General features: G+C 39.8%; 1 protein-coding gene across 1 annotated transcript in view; it reads right to left on the bottom strand.

The window, feature by feature from the left end:
* CDX4 (caudal type homeobox 4) overlaps window positions 1–3,183 on the bottom strand; it is a 7,442-nt gene extending 4,259 nt beyond the window's left edge. The window contains exon 1 of the mRNA XM_017875304.1: window positions 2,694–3,183. Coding sequence (XP_017730793.1) covers window positions 2,694–3,183 — 490 coding nt within the window. The remainder of the gene's footprint in view (window positions 1–2,693) is intronic.
* Window positions 3,184–17,280: the final 14,097 nt, after the last annotated feature.

Raw genomic sequence — 17,280 nt, 5'->3', positions numbered from 1 at the left:
TGAAAGCACATGAAAATATTTAACTTTCCATAGAAACTTTTCTGTCATATTCCTTTTTGCATAATATTTAAAGTTAGATATGTATAGAAATAGACCACTTAGAGAACTAAGAGTAGATAAACATGTCTTCCATTTAAATCAGATCACTTAGGGAGCAGTCATTTAATCTATGTGTCAGCCTCTTTGCTTTCATTAGAAATTCACATGCTATAATAGTCGCTATGAAATGTTTTCTGATTGTCCACTAATACGTGTATTTTTCTTTTTTTACGTTTATTTAAAACATTTTTCAGTAATGGAAAGAACTTTCATTTGACTACCTTAATCAAGGGTTACTTTCATATTGAAGTTCATCTTTTCCTCTCAGTCATAAACCATATGTTGTCCCACAATACTACAGGGTGAAGTGGAAAATTTAGGAGGATCTGACTCATTCATTCATTAAACAAATATTTAAGATCCACTATGCGCTAAGCATATAAATGGGTGCATTTTGGTCCTCAGTGGGTGGCCCAGTGAGGTGATCGGTTTAACTTTTTTCTTGGGGTTTATAACCTGATGTCCCTTGAAAGGGCTTCAATGGATCCATGAATCTCCTGAAATTATGTAACAAATTACTTGTGTGTGTGCTGCTGTGCCTTTGTGCATTTTTCTAGGGAGATAACCAAAGTTTTTCATCATATTCTTAAATTGCTGCTAAATATGCACCTTAGACTATAAGAATACAGCTAAGGGGTTATTTTCATTTATAAGACATTAAAATTAAACAAAGTTTTAATTTAATGAAACCTTATCTATAGAATAGGCTGCCAATAATCTAAAGGGTTCCAATATCATTCAATTTTAAACTTCTCATAGAAATTGGATAGAAAATCTTGTGAAGGTGTCATTGTAAAGTCAGGTTTGAGGGTTTAGCTAATGATGAACATGCAAGAGACTAAGGAGCCCTTTTCGAAAACTTTCCTGGCATTAGAATTACCCAAGACAGACTCAGGCTAATAAAAGCAAATGTAAATGGAAGACCTTTAATCAGATAAAACTGTCATATTTTTCCTCATAAACAGAAAAATCAAGGCTGGAGGTAATTTCTTTTATCTCATCCATTTCCTCTCTTGTTCTCTATTGCAAACAGCACGCCAGTGACTTTCCTCTTAATGTGTTTCAAAACATAATCCTAGACTGCGAGCAACTACTTTTCTAGCTTTTGTGTCTTTTTCTGATTGTTAGGGTTTAGTGAGTGGATGTTAATTATAACCCCGAGATTAGATGTAATAAAAACTCCGGGAATGCCCCACCCTAACATCTTTTCTATTCTACTTTGTCGACAGACTCACTCATATTTTAAAAAATGCAAATTTACTTGCAAACGCTTTAAAACCAAGAACTCTACTTTTACCTTGGGATTGCTACTCTAGTGATGTTCTAATACACAGAACTTCCTCTTCCTGGCTAAAAGTTCTCCTAATGGTAAAATGGGTCACTTCCCACCCTCCTGCCTTTGCTTTTGGAGGAAAGACAAAGTGCAGAACTGAGAACAGGAGCATAATCATTGTGGACAAATGCTATTGAAATGCCATTTCCTCCCTAGAGGGATGAAAATACTCAGGGTCGATTTTTACTAATTTTCTCTAATGACAGGGAGCGAGGGTTGGAATAATAAGAATGTAGAAATAAATAAATACATTAAAAAAAAAAGAATGTAATAAAAGAACAACAGTTGAAAACAAACATTCCTCCCACCGCTCCGGTCTAAGATTAAAGTAGAACAGCCACTTCCCTCACCCTGGCTCCCAGCAGTCGCCCACTGGCTTGCTGGTTAGGCTGAGATCGCGATCGCTGTGCCTTCCTGCGCACTGCCGCAGACCTGCATTCAGCCCCTACGCCTGAGAGACGCCTGCGTTGATAGTTATGAGGGCTTTAGCCCTTTATTAGTGCTGGAGCTGATTCGTTTGCGTGCCCAGCGGGTGTGAGGGTTAGTCACCGTATTATGTGCCAGGTCAGTGCTCTAGCCTTCTCGCCTGCCTCAACACTTGGGTTAGAAGAAAGGACATTGTAAGACGGCAATGGATTTTAGGCCAATTTGCCTCTGCCAACTTGTAGGAAGGAAGCTGGAACTTCCCTGAGAGGCCAGGGTGACGAGGCTGCTTTGCCGTCGGGGACTTCGTGGCTAAAGTGGAGAGTCTGTTGCCAGCCAAGCACTGTGAACCTAAACTGAGCATCACCAGCTTTGGGGGCGGGGAGGTGGGAGACAGCCCGCTCAGATGGGTAAGGGTTTGGAAATGGAACTCAAGCAGCAGTGCCTGAACAACGGGACACCACAGCTGCCCTCTCTCTTCATTCACCCGTTGAGCTTTCTCATGCATCTCTTTTCCTATGTGGGCAACTACAGGATTGCATCCTGATCCTTGTGGCTCAACATACCCATTGTCCACTCACTCATTTTCTTCATGGACCAGCGAAAGGCGAAAATCACCTCTAGGGTAGGTTTAGTTGCAATCACTGCACTCAGTGAGTGAGTTTTGAGCCCAGGCGAACGCGAGGGAGATGCCTAATAGGTCAGTCAGCCATATAGGGGTCTCCTCAGCTAAGCCCTCTTGGGAGTGGCCTGAGAAGTACGAGGGCAGACCGACCGAGAAAAGTAGCGCAGAAGGGAAGGAAGGAAAAGTGTGTGGGCATTGGAATTGATTACTCACCCGTCACCTGCACGGTCTTGCGCATCCATGCATAGGGGCTGTGGCGGCTCCTGCTGGGGGAACTGGCGTTGGCGGCGCCTGCGTCCGTCGGGACAAGCGACCCACCAGCCGGGCTACCGCTAGTTCCACCGCCCGCAGGGCCCAAGTTGCTGTAGTCGGTCGAGCAGAAAGCGGCGGGGCTCGAGGTCATGTCGTTCACCGGCACTGTGCCCATTGTACTAGACTGCCCAGGATACACGCTCCAGTCTTCTCGCGGGAGACTGTAGGGTGAGCCCCAGTCTCCCAGAGACTGCCTGTGAGGATCCATGCTGGGCATATGAGGATACCCCATATAGTGCGAGAAAGCCGGTGCCACAGCGAAATTGGAGGCTGGTATCGGACTCCCACCGTCCCCCGTGCCTCCTGTCCCAGCTGTGCCGCCAACCCCAGGGCTCCTGAGAGTGCCCGGGTACATGCCTGTTTCTTTCTGCAAAAGGCAGCTTCCGTACATCGTGGCTTGGGTAGAAGGCGCTCCCTAAGCCATCCTGAGGTCCCTGTAAGGCCCCAACTCGACTTTGAGAAGCCCAGAGAATAAATTTATCAGTACGTAGTTGTGCCGCAAGCTCCTCTGCACCCCTCAGACTACTCCATCCCACGTTTCCTGCGAGGGTATCCAGGTGACTGGTAGCCCTGTATAGATAGGCCACCAATGACTGGGCTGACGTCAAGGGGCTTCAGGCTTTTACATAGCATTTGCATTCAAATGAAGGGCCATTTCACTTTCACAGGAACTTGTTCACCCACTCCCCAAGCTCCCAGGCCTTTCTGTCTCATCTTTCTTGATTCTGTCCATCTGGTCCCCATAGCGTCAGTATTGTGCTTTTGAGGACAGGAACTCCTCCAGGGGTTTCTGACCAGCTCCCCTCAAAGTCAGACAGAGACCTGCAGAAACAGGGCAAAGTTCCGCTCTCTAGGAATCAGTCCTTACACCGCGTCCTCCTCCCTTTCACCGATCTTCCCGCGTCCAACCTGCATCTGCAGTCTCCTTCTGCCCAAATTCCCTCGCAGGGGTTTACTGCATGGCACTGGCCCAGGCTGCCAACGAAAAGAGCTTTCCCTTACTCTCCTCATTCCGTCCATCAAGAGGACGCCTTTGTTTCCAAGGGCAAAGATTCATTTCACAACTCTGTTGAGCGTCTACTGTATGCCAGGTACTGTGTAGGTGTGGGAATACAGCGGTGAATAAAAGACAATTCTTGCTCTGCCTTCCTAAGATTATACTGTAGTGGATGGCAGGCTGAATTAATCGAATGTTTTACAAATATGCACAAATTAAAGAAAGATGAATAACGTAGGTTATGAAAAATGGTAGGAGAGAGAGAGAAGAACCGTGTAGATAATAAACTTTCCTATTTTCATGTCAGTCCACTACTCTCAGGTGTCTCTTTCTGCCAGGTATGGCTTCTGTCCGAAATCCAGTGCCTCAAGGGGCCAGAACTTTTGCAGTCTCAAATCCATAGCAGCTGCAGCAAACTAAAAAAGTTTTCTTCGTAAAACTCCAATCGTTGAAAAAGACATAGACTTGCTAGTAGATGCCAATGAAATCAATATCTTGCCTCAAGAAACTAGGTCACCTCTTGTGTTCCTCCTCTCCACCCAGCGCCCCCAAGACCTACCACAGTCTTTATTCCAGGCTGCTTCCTACTCAGGAAATTTGCTCCTACACAAAATCCAACATAACCTGGCACCCCCATCCCCATTTAGCTAATCCCTCTATGGCTTTGGGAAAGTCACTTAACCTCTCTGAGTTTCATGGGTTTCCCCTTTTAAAAATAGAGAACCTAATTGTATCTACCTTACAAGCAGTATTTCCTCAGATAATGCAAGCAAACTGCTTAACTTGGTGCTTGGCACACAGTATGGGACCACTGTATTCACTCAACAAATATTTATTGAGTACTTAGTGCTGTTCTATGTATGGAGACATCAGTGGTGAGGAGATAAAGCCTCTGGCTTTATTAAGCATATATAACAGTGGGGAGAAACACTGATAAGTAATTAAATTTTATGGTATATCAGACAGTAATTGACTCTATGGAGAAAAAAAAAAACAGGGAAGGAATATACAGAATTCTGGGAGGTGGATGTTGGAATTTTAAATGTGATAGTCTAGGATGACTTCATTGAGAATTGACATTTAAGTAAAATATGAAAGTTAATGGAGTGAGGTAAGAGGAGAGAGGATTCAGAAGAAAAAAACAAGTGAAAAGAGAATGTTCATTTTCTGTTGGAGAAAGTGCAAGGAAGACAGTGTAGCTAAAGACTAGATGAGGTCTAAAAGCTGAAGGGAAATAGGCCATTGCAAAAATTCTAGTTTTTGCTTTGAGGTAGGGAGACATTATAGGGTTTAGAGCAGAGGAGTGACATGATTTGAGTTAAAGTTTGAATGGCTCTCTCTGGCCTTTGGATCAAAAATAGACTGTAAGTAGACAGAATCAGGCAGATTTTTAAAAAAGACTATTGCAATAATACAAGTGAATGACAGTGTGGGTGAAGATAAGTGGTTGGATTCTGTATATATTTTGAAACTTGTTTCAGAGAAGAAGGAAAATGAGTGATTGATCAGAAAAGACCAATTAAAGACTGGTGCTGGGGAGAAGGGACTAAGAGGCAGGAAAGTAACATACCTATTGGCACTTTTACACTTTTGCATATTATTTTATCTTCACAACAGCCCCACGAGTTATTGTCATTCCCATTTTAGAGAGGTAGGAACTGAGGCTCAGAGAGGTGGCATGACTATTTAAATGCACATGGCTGGTGTGTGGTAAAGCTAGGTTCAAATTCTGGGCCACCCTGACTGCAAGGCAGAGTTCTTCAATTGGTACCAGGCCAAATACACAACATCAGGGTTTAGAACTGGGGCTTAGCTTCTATTTTCTTTCTCTGCTCAAGCTTTCAGGCCTGGCATTCAAGTCTTCACAATATAGACCCAATTACCTTGCATTATTCTTTCACCTGTTCAATTCTGAGGCAAACTATACTATCTGATATTTGAAAAAATATGTCAGAGTGGAAGCACATGGAAGATCTTTAGAGGCTGACTAACCCAATATTATTATTTAACAGATTAGGAAACTGATGGCTTGAGAGAGGAAGGTAATCTTTAAGGAAGTGAACCCAGGTCCATTGACTACCAGGTCAGCACTCTTTCCACTAAAATAAAGCTATCTTTGCATATGCAATTCTTTCTACTAGGCTGTGTCTCTCTACAATCTTCTAATTGCAGAAAGAAAAAAAATTGTTCAAAATCTCCCAATTTTTCTTTAAGAGATGTAGTCTCACTTGTCACCCAGGCTGGAGTGCAGTGGCACTATCATAGCTCACTACAGCCTCGAACTCCTGGGATGCAGCAATCCTTCCACCTCAGCCTTCTGTGTAGCTGGGACTACAGGCACATTACCAACTTACCCAGCTGTCTCTATTCTTCAAGGTTCAGTTGAAATGTGCCCTTCTCCCTGAAGCCCTATGTAGTGATGCTCCTCTCAGAAAACACTCTTTCTCTTCTCTGAATCCCATTATCAATTCCCCTTCCCGATGGACTGATGGAGACTATTTTGTCTACCTTAGAGTTATTTGAGATCTATCTGAATCTTCTGAAATTTGAGCACCTTGAAGGGGCATAGGGAAGTATGTTTGAACCCAGTGGAATAAAGCGCCCTTGTACATGGTAGGGTCTTGGGAAATATTTGTGTACTGAATCAGTAAATTACCTTGGAACTGCAGATTGGAAATCACTGTTTGATCCAGCTCCAGGGATGTCTGGAAGAGAAGCGAGTAAGAACATTGCCCAGTGCTTGACAGAACTTGGCTTCAGGTTTCCTCTGGTTTTTGTTTGTGTGTGTGTGGTGATGGGGAGGAACAGACAGGGAGGTTTAGTCTGGTTTATTTAACTGGAACTTTTTATTTATTTATTAACCTGAAGATTAACCAGAGAGGCGGCTTCTCTGCAGAGATCTTACTGCCACTAGGGAGTAATCTCTTAGTTTTTCTGAGACTTAGAGAGGCAGGTATCAAATAGGGCATCTGTTGGATTCTGGGCTGACTCCCACTAATCAGATTTGTTTTAAGGCTTGAGGGAGATAATGAATGCGAAATTGCTTTGTAAACAATGAGATCCACCTATGATGAACTATGGAGATCTGGGTAAACCTTTTCTTTAGCAGCCATAATGCTTTGGGAGAATCCGAGTGCCTGGTAAATATTCTCTAAGCCTGGTCTGGCCTCTCAGTTCTGTGATAGTAGCCAAAGGTTACTCTCCACTCTACTACACCCCTCCCTAACCCTTTTCCACTGTCCTGGCTGAGATTTAGGCCTGATCTGGGTCTCTGTGCTGTGGAACTTAGCTCCAGTCATCAATCGTTGGGCCCTCCTACTACTGGGAGGGAGATGAGGATTCCAGAGTTTAAGTTCTTTTTTGTTTATATGGTAACTGAAGCTGAGAGTAGGGCGGGGTTTTACCCAAGGCAGACACTATTAGGTGATCTGTGGAACTGCGATCTAAACCCAAATATGACTGAATGTAGACCTCTGCAAGGCACTCCACCTCTCTCAGCCTCAGTTTCCAACACACTATAAATGGGGCAGACAATAGAGACCATTCTATAGGGATGTTGGGAGGATTAAGTGCACCAGTAGTGTGCTCAGTACATAGCCATTATTATTGCTATCTGGAGAGTGGCTGGGACTCCACAGAGTATTGGCCTACTGTGCCTCTTCTGGTCCACATCCTTGCATGGAAAATGCTTAGTAATTGGAGTGAAGGCCCAGAGCAATTTGAACATGCTGCTTGTTGCCTCTCCATTCAAGCTTTACACTCTGGGCTCTGAACATAGCCCTCATTCACTCACTCACTCCAATCTCCCTCCTCAGTCCCTTTGGAACCTTAGCAACACCAGTGCTTGGGTTTCTGGAAGGAGGGAAACCTCAAGCCCTTTACATCCACCTTCTTGATCACTGTGATGGGCTTTGCACTTCCAGGACTAGACACTCTGGGAAATGAGCAACACTAGGCTCTGGGCCTTCCCTAAAGCGTCTCAGTTGAGGCAGGACCTAGGTGTGTTTTGGAGAAAAGTTAAGGATTTTTTGTGGGAACATGAGTAGTTAGGGCAAGTACCAACTGGAGTGGTGGAGGACTGGGACTCTATACCCACCCTGTCACCGGATCTAGCAACCTGGTTCTGGATTAGGGTAAAAAGAGTGAGAAAGGCCCAGGGCTCCGAGATGAAGGCCAAAGGACAAAGCGGTGAAGAAACAGGCTTCTTTGGCTTCCAAGGATGGCTCAACTCTGGGAAAGAGGTGTATATGAGGAGGCAAGTAGGGCTCAATGACTAATGCCAAGAACCCAGACTTGGAAGGGACATGTAGGGGAGGGATTTTGCAGAAGAGAGAGAGAAAAGAAAGATAGGCCAATGAAGAATGGGGAGACAATGCAAAGTCGACACTCTAGCCCTGGTAGGAGAGTCTCAAACTAACAGTCTGAGAGGATGAAGGAGGCCGATTCTCTAAAATAAAAAGATAAATGCAAGTCTTGGCTGTCTGCTTGGAGAAAGAAAACCAGAAATCTAGTTCACAGAGCAGGCACTTTAGGCTAGAGCCTGTGCTGGGTCCTTGCTTGTGCAAATTCCCATCAGGCTCACTAAAATCAAAGGGAGTAGATAGGATCAGCCTTATTTTATAGAGGTGAAGAATACAGAACTAAACCTCACTGAGGTTTAGTAATGGATTCAAGGTCAAACGTCCACTAAGCAGCAGCTGATAAATCATACTCCAGACTGACTACAACATTTATGCAGGTCCTGGAGATCATGATGGAGAATAATGACCTAGCAGTAGTGCCTATATTTACTAAACATAGTATAAAATGGAAAATTGGCAAGACTATAATAGGAGAGATTTAGATTAGTTCTGAAGAAGAATATGCCCAGTCTGATGGCCAGAGAGCCTCAGGATAGGTGAACAAGTTGATAAAAGAAATATAGACCCTCCATAACCTCCCCCATTATCAACATCTAGATGCAAGAATTCAATTTATATCTTTGGGGGAATATAGTCATTTAATATTCCATAGAAAACGTTTAGGGATTAGGATTACTAACATGACTTGTATGCAAATGTCTTATTCTATACTGTTCCTTAACTTCAGGATTAAGAAAATCTACAGGAAGCAGGCAGCTTACCCTTTGAAAGCAGCTTGATGGATGCTCCTGGAATAGAAAATTAACAACATATTTCAATTAAAAAATGTGTTCAAGCTAAAGCAAAAAACAAAACAAAAAACATCCCACACTATAGTAGTACGATTGTTATAATCAATGAACCTACGTTGACACATTAATATCACCCAAAGTCCATGATTTACATTAAAGTCCACTCTTGGTGCTGTATATTCTATCGGTATTGATGAATGCGTGACGTGTATTCACCATTGAATTATTGTGCAGAGTAGTCTCACACCCTAAAATCCTCTCTGCTCTGCCTGTCTTCCCTCCCCCTAACCCCTGGCAACTATTGATGTTTTTCCTGTTTCCATAGTTTTGCCTTTTCCACAATGTCATATAGTTGGACCCATACAATGTGTTACCTTTTCAGATTGACTTTTTTCATATAGTAATATACATTTATGGTTGCACCATATCTTTCATGACTTGCTAGCTCATTTCTTTTTAGCACCGAATAATATTTCATTGTCTGGATGTGTGACAGTTTATCCATTCACTTACTGAAGGACATCTTGGTTGTTTCCAAGTTTTGGCAATTATGTATAAAGCAGCTATAAACATCCACATGCAGGTTTGTGTAAGAACATTAAGTTTTCAATTTATTTGAGTAAGCACTAAGGAGCATGATTGTTTTGTATGATAACAGTATGTTTAGTTTTGTAAAATCCTGTGAAACTGTCTTACAAAGTGGCTGTACCATTTTCCATTTGTATCAACAACTAATGAGAGTTCTTGTTACTTCACATCCTTGAGAACATTAGATGTTGTCATTGTTTTGGATTTTGGCCATTCTGATAGGCAATAGTCATATTTCATTGTTCTAATTTGCAATTCCCTAATGACATATAATGCTGAATAACCATGTATATGCATATTTGCCATCTGTTTATCTGTTTTTTTTCAGGGGAGATGTCTGCTTAGGTCTTTTGCTCATGTTTTAACCAGGTTATTTGCTTTCTTACTGTTGTGTTCTACAACTTCTTTGTATATTTTCTTTCTAAAAAAACTTTTATTTTAGGTTCAAGGGTACATATGCAGGTTTATTACATAGGTAAACTCGTGTCACAAATTTGTTGTACAGATTATTTCATCTAGGTACTAATTCTAGTACTTAATAGTTATTTTTCTGCTCCTCTCCCTCCTTCCACCCTCCAACCTCAGCTGGGTCCAAGTGTCCCCATTGTTCCCCTATTTGTGTCCAGGTAGTCTCATAATTTAGCCTTCACTTGTAAGTGAGAACATGCGGTATTTTGTTTTCAGTTCCTGTGTTAGTTTGCTTAGAATAATGACCTCCAACTCCTTCCATGTTGCTGCAAAGGACATGATCTTGTTTTTATATGGCTTCATAGTATTCCATGGTGTATATGTACCACATTTTCTTTATACAGTCTACCATCGACGGGCATTTAGGTTGATTCCATGTCTTTGCTACTGTGAATAATATTTCAGTGAATATATGTGTGCATGTGTCTTTGTAATAGAAAAATTTATATTCCATTGGGCATATATCCAGTAATGGGATGGCTGGGTTGAATGGTATTTCTTTCTTCTTTTTTCTTTTTTAAGACAGTCTCACTCTATCACCCAGACTGGAGTGCAATGCATCATCTCGGCTCACTGTAACGTCTACCTCCCAGGTTCAAGCAATTCTTGTGCCTTAGCCTCCTGTGTAGCTGGGATTACAGGTGCGCACTACCACGCCACCCAGCTATTTTTTGTATTTATAGTAGAGACGGGGTTTTGCCATGCTGGCTAGGCTGGTCTTCAACTCCTCACCTCAAGCAATCTGCCCACCTCGGCCTCCCAAAGTGCTGAGATTACAGGCATGAACCACCACACCCAGCCTGGTATTTCTGTCTTTAGGTGTTTGAGGAATCACCACACTGTCTTTCACAATGGCTGAAATAATCTACACTTCCACCAACAGTGTATAAACCTTCCTTTTTCTCCACAACCTCACCAGCATCTGTTATTTTTTGACATTTTAGTAATAGCCATTCTTACTCGTGTGAGATGGTATCTCATCGTGGTTTTTATTTGCATTCTCTAATGAACAGTGATGTTGTGCTTTTCTTCATATGATCGTTGGCCCTATATATGTCTTCTTTTGAAAAATGTTCATGTCCTTTGCTCACTTTATTTTTTAGAACATTTTGGGTTTAATTTTATTTCAAATGTTCTTTGACATGGAAATTTTAGGGTACTTTTGATGCTCGTGGTCATTATAAATCTACAAGATGGGGCAAAACATGTTTCATTTTCCTTCCTATTCTACATTTTTGTTTTATCTACTTGTTTTATCATTATGTTATAACTTCATATGTAAATTTATTATACTATTATAAAGTCACGTAACACGAGCCTTCCACAACTTATGAAATAGTACTAAAGAGCTGTAGAATGCAGGTGGTATTAATTTTGGCCTCCCAGGATCTTTTTCTGTGTATGAGAAAATATCCAATTTATGAGGTTTGGTGAAAATTAAGTTTCAGTTATGGCAATAAGAGTGGAGAATGCAGCATACCTGCTTTCCCAGTCTGCCTGGCAGTTAGGGTGCAGAGAGTTTTGACATGAGATGTAGAAAGCCAAAAAGAAAATGATAAAATATCTCTCCTCTCCATCTTTCTCCTCCACCTCCTGTTCCTCCTTCTTCTTCTCTCGCTGACCTTCCTGCCTGCTATTTTTGTGATAACAGCAATTTTTTCAGCAAATATGATCTGGTGTATGATCTAGGGTGGTTTTCCTAGCTGTTTAATGTACGTATAGTTGTCTAGCCCTCCTAATATTTTTGTGAGCTAGCCAATGTCTTTTTAATAAGTTGCTGTTTTCCTTATTTCAGGGAGAGCTAGCCTCTATTGATTGCAACTGAAGAGCAGGACTGTTACAAGGCACTAAAGCAGAGAATATATATGGTCAACAAACAGAAAAAAATAGCACTTTAAATAAGAATAAAATATATTGATAAATGTGAACACATGGAGATTAGTGACCATAGAAGGTAACGATTCATTCCAAATAATTAGGCTAGCAGGGCATACAGAGTCATTCTGAACTGTCAAGGAAACATTTATATGTATGAAGACCTATGCTCCAAAGGAGTTCATGATGACAGTTTACAAGAGCAAAGACATGGAACCAAATGCCCATCAATGATAAACTGGATAAAGAAAATGTGGTACATATACACCATGGAATACTATGCAGCCATAAAAAGGAATGAGATCGCCGGGCGCGGTGGCTCAAGCCTGTAATCCCAGCACTTTGGGAGGCCGAGACGGGCGGATCACGAGGTCAGGAGATCGAGACCATCCTGGCTAACATGGTGAAACCCCGTCTCTACTAAAACTACAAAAAACTAGCCGGGCGAGGTGGCGGCGCCTGTAGTCCCAGCTACTCGGGAGACTGAGACAGGAGAATGGCGTGAACCCGGGAGGAGGAGCTTGCAGTGAGCTGAGATCTGGCCACAGCACTCCAGCCTGGGTGACTCCGTCTCAGAAAAAAAAAAAAAAAAAAAAAGGAATGAGATCATGTCCTTTGCAGGGTCATAGATGAAGCTGGAAACCATCATCCTTAGCAAACTAATGCAGGAACAGAAAACCAAACACTGCATGTTCTCACTTATAAATGGGAGCTGAACAATGAAAACACATGGACACAGGGAGGAGAACACACACCAGGGCTTGTTAGGGGGTGGGGGGCGAAAGGAGGGAACTTAGAGGATGGGTCAGTAGGTGCAGCTAACTACCATGGCATACATATGCCTATGTAACAGACCTGCACATTCTGCACATGTATCCCAGAACTTAGTAAAGTTTTTTTTTCTTTTTTTTTTAAATGTAAACTTTACCCACTTTTTAATGGGGTTATTTGGGTTGTTTCTTGTAAATTTGTTTAAGTTTCTTATAGATGCTGGATATTAGACCTCCAACAGATGCATAGTTTGCAAATATTTTCTTCCATCCTGTAGGTTGTCTGTTTACTCTGTTAATAATTTCTTTTGTGGTGCAGAAGCTCTTTAGTCTAATTAAATCCATTTCCCCATTTTACTTTTGTTGCAATTGTTTTTGGCATCCTCCTCATGAAATCTGTACCTGTTCCTATGTCCAGAACGGTATTGCCTAGGTTGTCTTAGAGGGTTTTTGAAGTTTTGGGTTCTTACATTTAGGTGTTTTACCCATCTTGAGTTGATTTTTGTATATGGTGTAAGGATGGGATACAGTTTCAATTTTCTGTATATGGCTAGATTTTATCCCAGCACCATTTATGGAATAGGGAGTCATTTCCCCATTGCTTATTTCTGTCTGCTTTGTTGAAGATAAGATTGTTGTATTTGTGTGGCCTAATTTCTGGGCTCTTTATTCCTTTCCATTAGTCTATGTGTCTGTTTTTGTACCAGTACCATGTAGTATTGGTTAATATAGTCTTATACTATAGTTTGACAGTAACATTTTGGTGACAGTAACATTTTGTTTACTGTTGCCCTGTAGTACACATTGCCTCTTGCTTTGATCTTTTTGCTTAGGATTGCCTTGGCTATTTGTGTTTCTTTTTAGTTCCATATGAGTTTTAAAATAGTATTTTTCTACTTCTGTGAAGAATGTCATTGGTAGTTTGATAGGAATGGCATTGATTTTATAAATTGCTTTGGGTAGTATAGCTATTTTAAAAATATTGATTCTTACTATCCATGAGTATGGAATGTTTTATCCATTTATTTGTGTTATCTATGATTTGTTTGAGCAGTGCTTTGTAATGCAAATATTTTCTCCCAGTATGTGTCTTGTCTAATCATTCTCTTGACACAGTGTTTTGCAGAGCAGAAGTTTCAAATTTGAATAAAGTTATTCCTTTCATCGATCATGTTTTGCTACTGAATCTAAAAGTTGCTGCCATACCCAGGGTCAGGTTTTCTTCTATGTCATCCTCTAGAAATTTTAGTTTTACATTTTACATTTAAGTCTATGATCCATGTTAAGTTAATTTTTGTAAAGGGTGTAAAGTTTGTGTCTAGATTCATTTTTTTTTTTTTGCATGTGGATGTCCTGTTGTTCTAGCAACGTTTGTTGGAAGATGATCTTTGTTTCATTATAATGCCTTTACTCCCTTGTCAAAGATCAGTTGACTGTACTTATATGAATCCATTCCTGGGTTGTCTGTTGGGTTCCATTTATCTATTTGTCTGTTCTCTTGCCAACATGACACTGTCTTTATTACTGTAGCTTTATAGTAAGTCTTGATGTAGGATAGTGTTAGTTCTTCAATATTGTGTATTTTGGGTCTTTGCCTCTACATATTATCCTTAGGATGTGATATAGTTTGGCTGTGTCCCCACCCAAATCTCATCCAGAATTGTACCTCCCATAATTTCCACTTGTTGTGGGAGGGACTTGGTGGGAGGTAATTGAATCATGGGGGCAGGTCTTTCCTATGCTGTCCTTGAGATAACAAATAACTCTCATGTCATCTGATGGTTTTATAAAAGAGAGTTTCTTTGTACAGGCTCTCTTGCCTGCCTTTTTGTAAAACGTGACTTTGCTCCTTTTTTGCCATCTGCCGTAATTTCGAGGCCTCCCCAGCCATGTGGAACTGTGAGTCAATTAAATCTCTTTTTAAAATAAATTACCCAGTCTTGGGTATGTCTTTATTAGCAGCATGAGACCAGACTAATACAGGATCAGTTAGTCTATAGCCACAAAATAAATTGAATTTGATTAAGATTACATTGAATCTATAGATTGAGTTGGGAATAACTGGCATCTTGACAATATTGAGTCTTCCTATCCATGAACATAGAGTATCTCCCCTTTTTTGTTTATTTTATTTTGTTCAGAGTTTTGGGGTTTTCCTCATATACATCTTGTACCTATTGGGTTAGGTTTACACTTACGTATTTTTTTTAATGCTAACATAAATGGTAATGTGGTCTTTTAAATTTCAGAATCCACTTGTTACTGTTATATAGGAAAGGGATTGACTTTTTATGTTAAACTTGTATTTTGCAATTTTGCTATAATTGTTTATTAGTTTCAGGAAGTTTTTATTGTGAATTTTTTTTGGATTTTCTACATACACAATCATGTCATGTGTAAACAAAGATAGTTTTATTTCTTTCTTCCCAATTCATATGCTACTTAATTTCCTTTTCCTGTCTTATTGCTCTAGCTAGGCTTTCCAATATGATGTTGAAAAGCAGTGGTGAGAGGAGACATCCATGCCTTATTCCTGATTGCAGCAGAAAAAAAAAACAAGATTCTCATCATTAAGTAAAATATTAACTCTAGACTTTTCGTAGATACTATTTATCAGTTAAGGAAGCTTCCTTCTGTTCTTAGTTTACTGAGAAATTTTTATCATGAATGAATGCAGGATTTTGTCAAATGCATTTTCTGCATCATTGTCATAATTACATAATATTTCTTCTTTAGCCTCTTCATATGATGGATTATATTAATTCATTTTTGACTGTTGAACCAGCCCTGCATGCTTGGGATACATCTTATCTTGTTGTAGTGTATAATTCGTTTGTTCAATAATGGATCAATATTTTGCCAAGGATGTTTGCATCTATCTTCATAAGAAATATTCATTTATAGTTTTCTTTTCTTGTAATATTTTTGGAGGGTTTTGATACTAGAATAATGCTGGTCTCATGGAATGAGCTGGGAAGTATTCCCTCTGCATCTATCTTCTGGAATAGATTATAGAAATTGGTATAATTTTATTTTTAAGCATTTGGTGGAATTCACCAGTGAACTCATCTGGGCCTTGTGATTTCTATTTTGGAAGGCTATTAATTATTCATTCAAATTATTTAGTAGGTATCAAACTAATTGGATTGTCTATTTCTTCTTCTGTGACTTCTAGTAGACTGCATTTTTCCAGGACTTCTATGCGTGTCATCTAGTTTTGATAAACATTTGATAATGTGTGGGCATAGTTTTCATAATATTTATTTGTTATCCTTTTAATGACCATGACATCTGTAGTTTTATTCCCTGTTTCATTTCTGATATTAGAAAATTGTGTTTTCTCTCAGTTTTCTTAGCCTGGCAAGAAGTTTTATGAATCTTTTCAAAGAACCAGTATTTGGTTTTGTAGATTTTTCTTATTGTTCCCTTGTTTTAAATGTCATTTATTTCTGCTCTAATTCTGTTTCTTTTCTTCTGCTTACTTACAATTTAATTTTTTCTTCTTTTTCTAGTTCTTTAAGATGGAAGTTTAGATTAATGATTTGGATTTTCTTCTCTTCTAATGTATGTATTCAATGCTATAATGCTTTCCCAAAGCATTGATTTTGCTGCATTCCACAAATTCTAATAGGTTGAATTTTCATTTTCATTTAGTTCAAAATATTTTGATAGGAATATCACTGAATCTGTAAATAGCTTTGGAAAGCATGCCCATTGTAGTGCTATTGATTCTTCCAATCTATGACCATAGAATGTTTTTTCCATTTATTTGTGTTGTTTCTTGTTTCTTTCAGCATTGATTTTTAGTTCTCTTTGTAGATATCCTGCACCTCCTTGGTTAGCTGTGTTCATAGGTAATTAATTTTCTTTGCAGCTATTGTAAATAAAATTGTGTTTTTGATTTGATTTTCAGCCCAGATGTTATTGGTATATAAACATGTACTGATTTTTGTATATTGATTTTGTATCTTCAAACCTTACTAAAGCCATATTTAGTTCTAAGGGCCTTTTGGCAGAGTCTTTAGGGTTTCCTAGGTATAGGCTTAAAATAATATCAACTTTTGCCTGTTTAGTATGATGTTGGCTGTGGGTTTGACATAGATGTCTCTTATTATTCTGAAGTATGTTTCTTTGATGCCTAGTCTATTGAGGGTTTTTATCAGGAAGTAATGTTGGATTTTATCAAAAGTTTTTCCATATTTATTGAAATGATCATATGGTTATTGCTCTTAATTCTGTTCATGTGGTGAAACACAATTATTGATGTGTGTATGTTAAACCAGCCTTTCATTCCAGGAATAAAGACTACTTGATAATTGTGTATTAACATTTTCATGTGCTGCCTGATTTTGTTTGTGAGTATTTTCTCAGGATTTTGTGTCTACGTTCACCAGGGATATTGGCCTGAAGTTTTCTTTCTTCATCATGTCTCTGCCAGGTTTTGATATTAGGCTGATGCTGGCTTCATAGAATGAATTAAGAAGGGATCTCTTCTCTCTTCTATTTTTTGAGATAATTTCAGTAAAATTGGTAACAGTTCTTTTGTGTATGTCTAGTAGAATTCAGTTGTAAATCCATCTGGCCCAGGGATAGTGTTTTGGTTGGTAGTGTTTTCTTTTTTCTTTTTTAAAAAATATT

Source organism: Rhinopithecus bieti, unplaced genomic scaffold, assembly GCF_001698545.2.
Source record: "Rhinopithecus bieti isolate Rb0 unplaced genomic scaffold, ASM169854v2 scaffold_10048, whole genome shotgun sequence".
NCBI classification, from domain to species: domain Eukaryota; kingdom Metazoa; phylum Chordata; class Mammalia; order Primates; family Cercopithecidae; genus Rhinopithecus; species Rhinopithecus bieti.
This window is presented reverse-complemented; position numbering and strand designations above follow the sequence as displayed.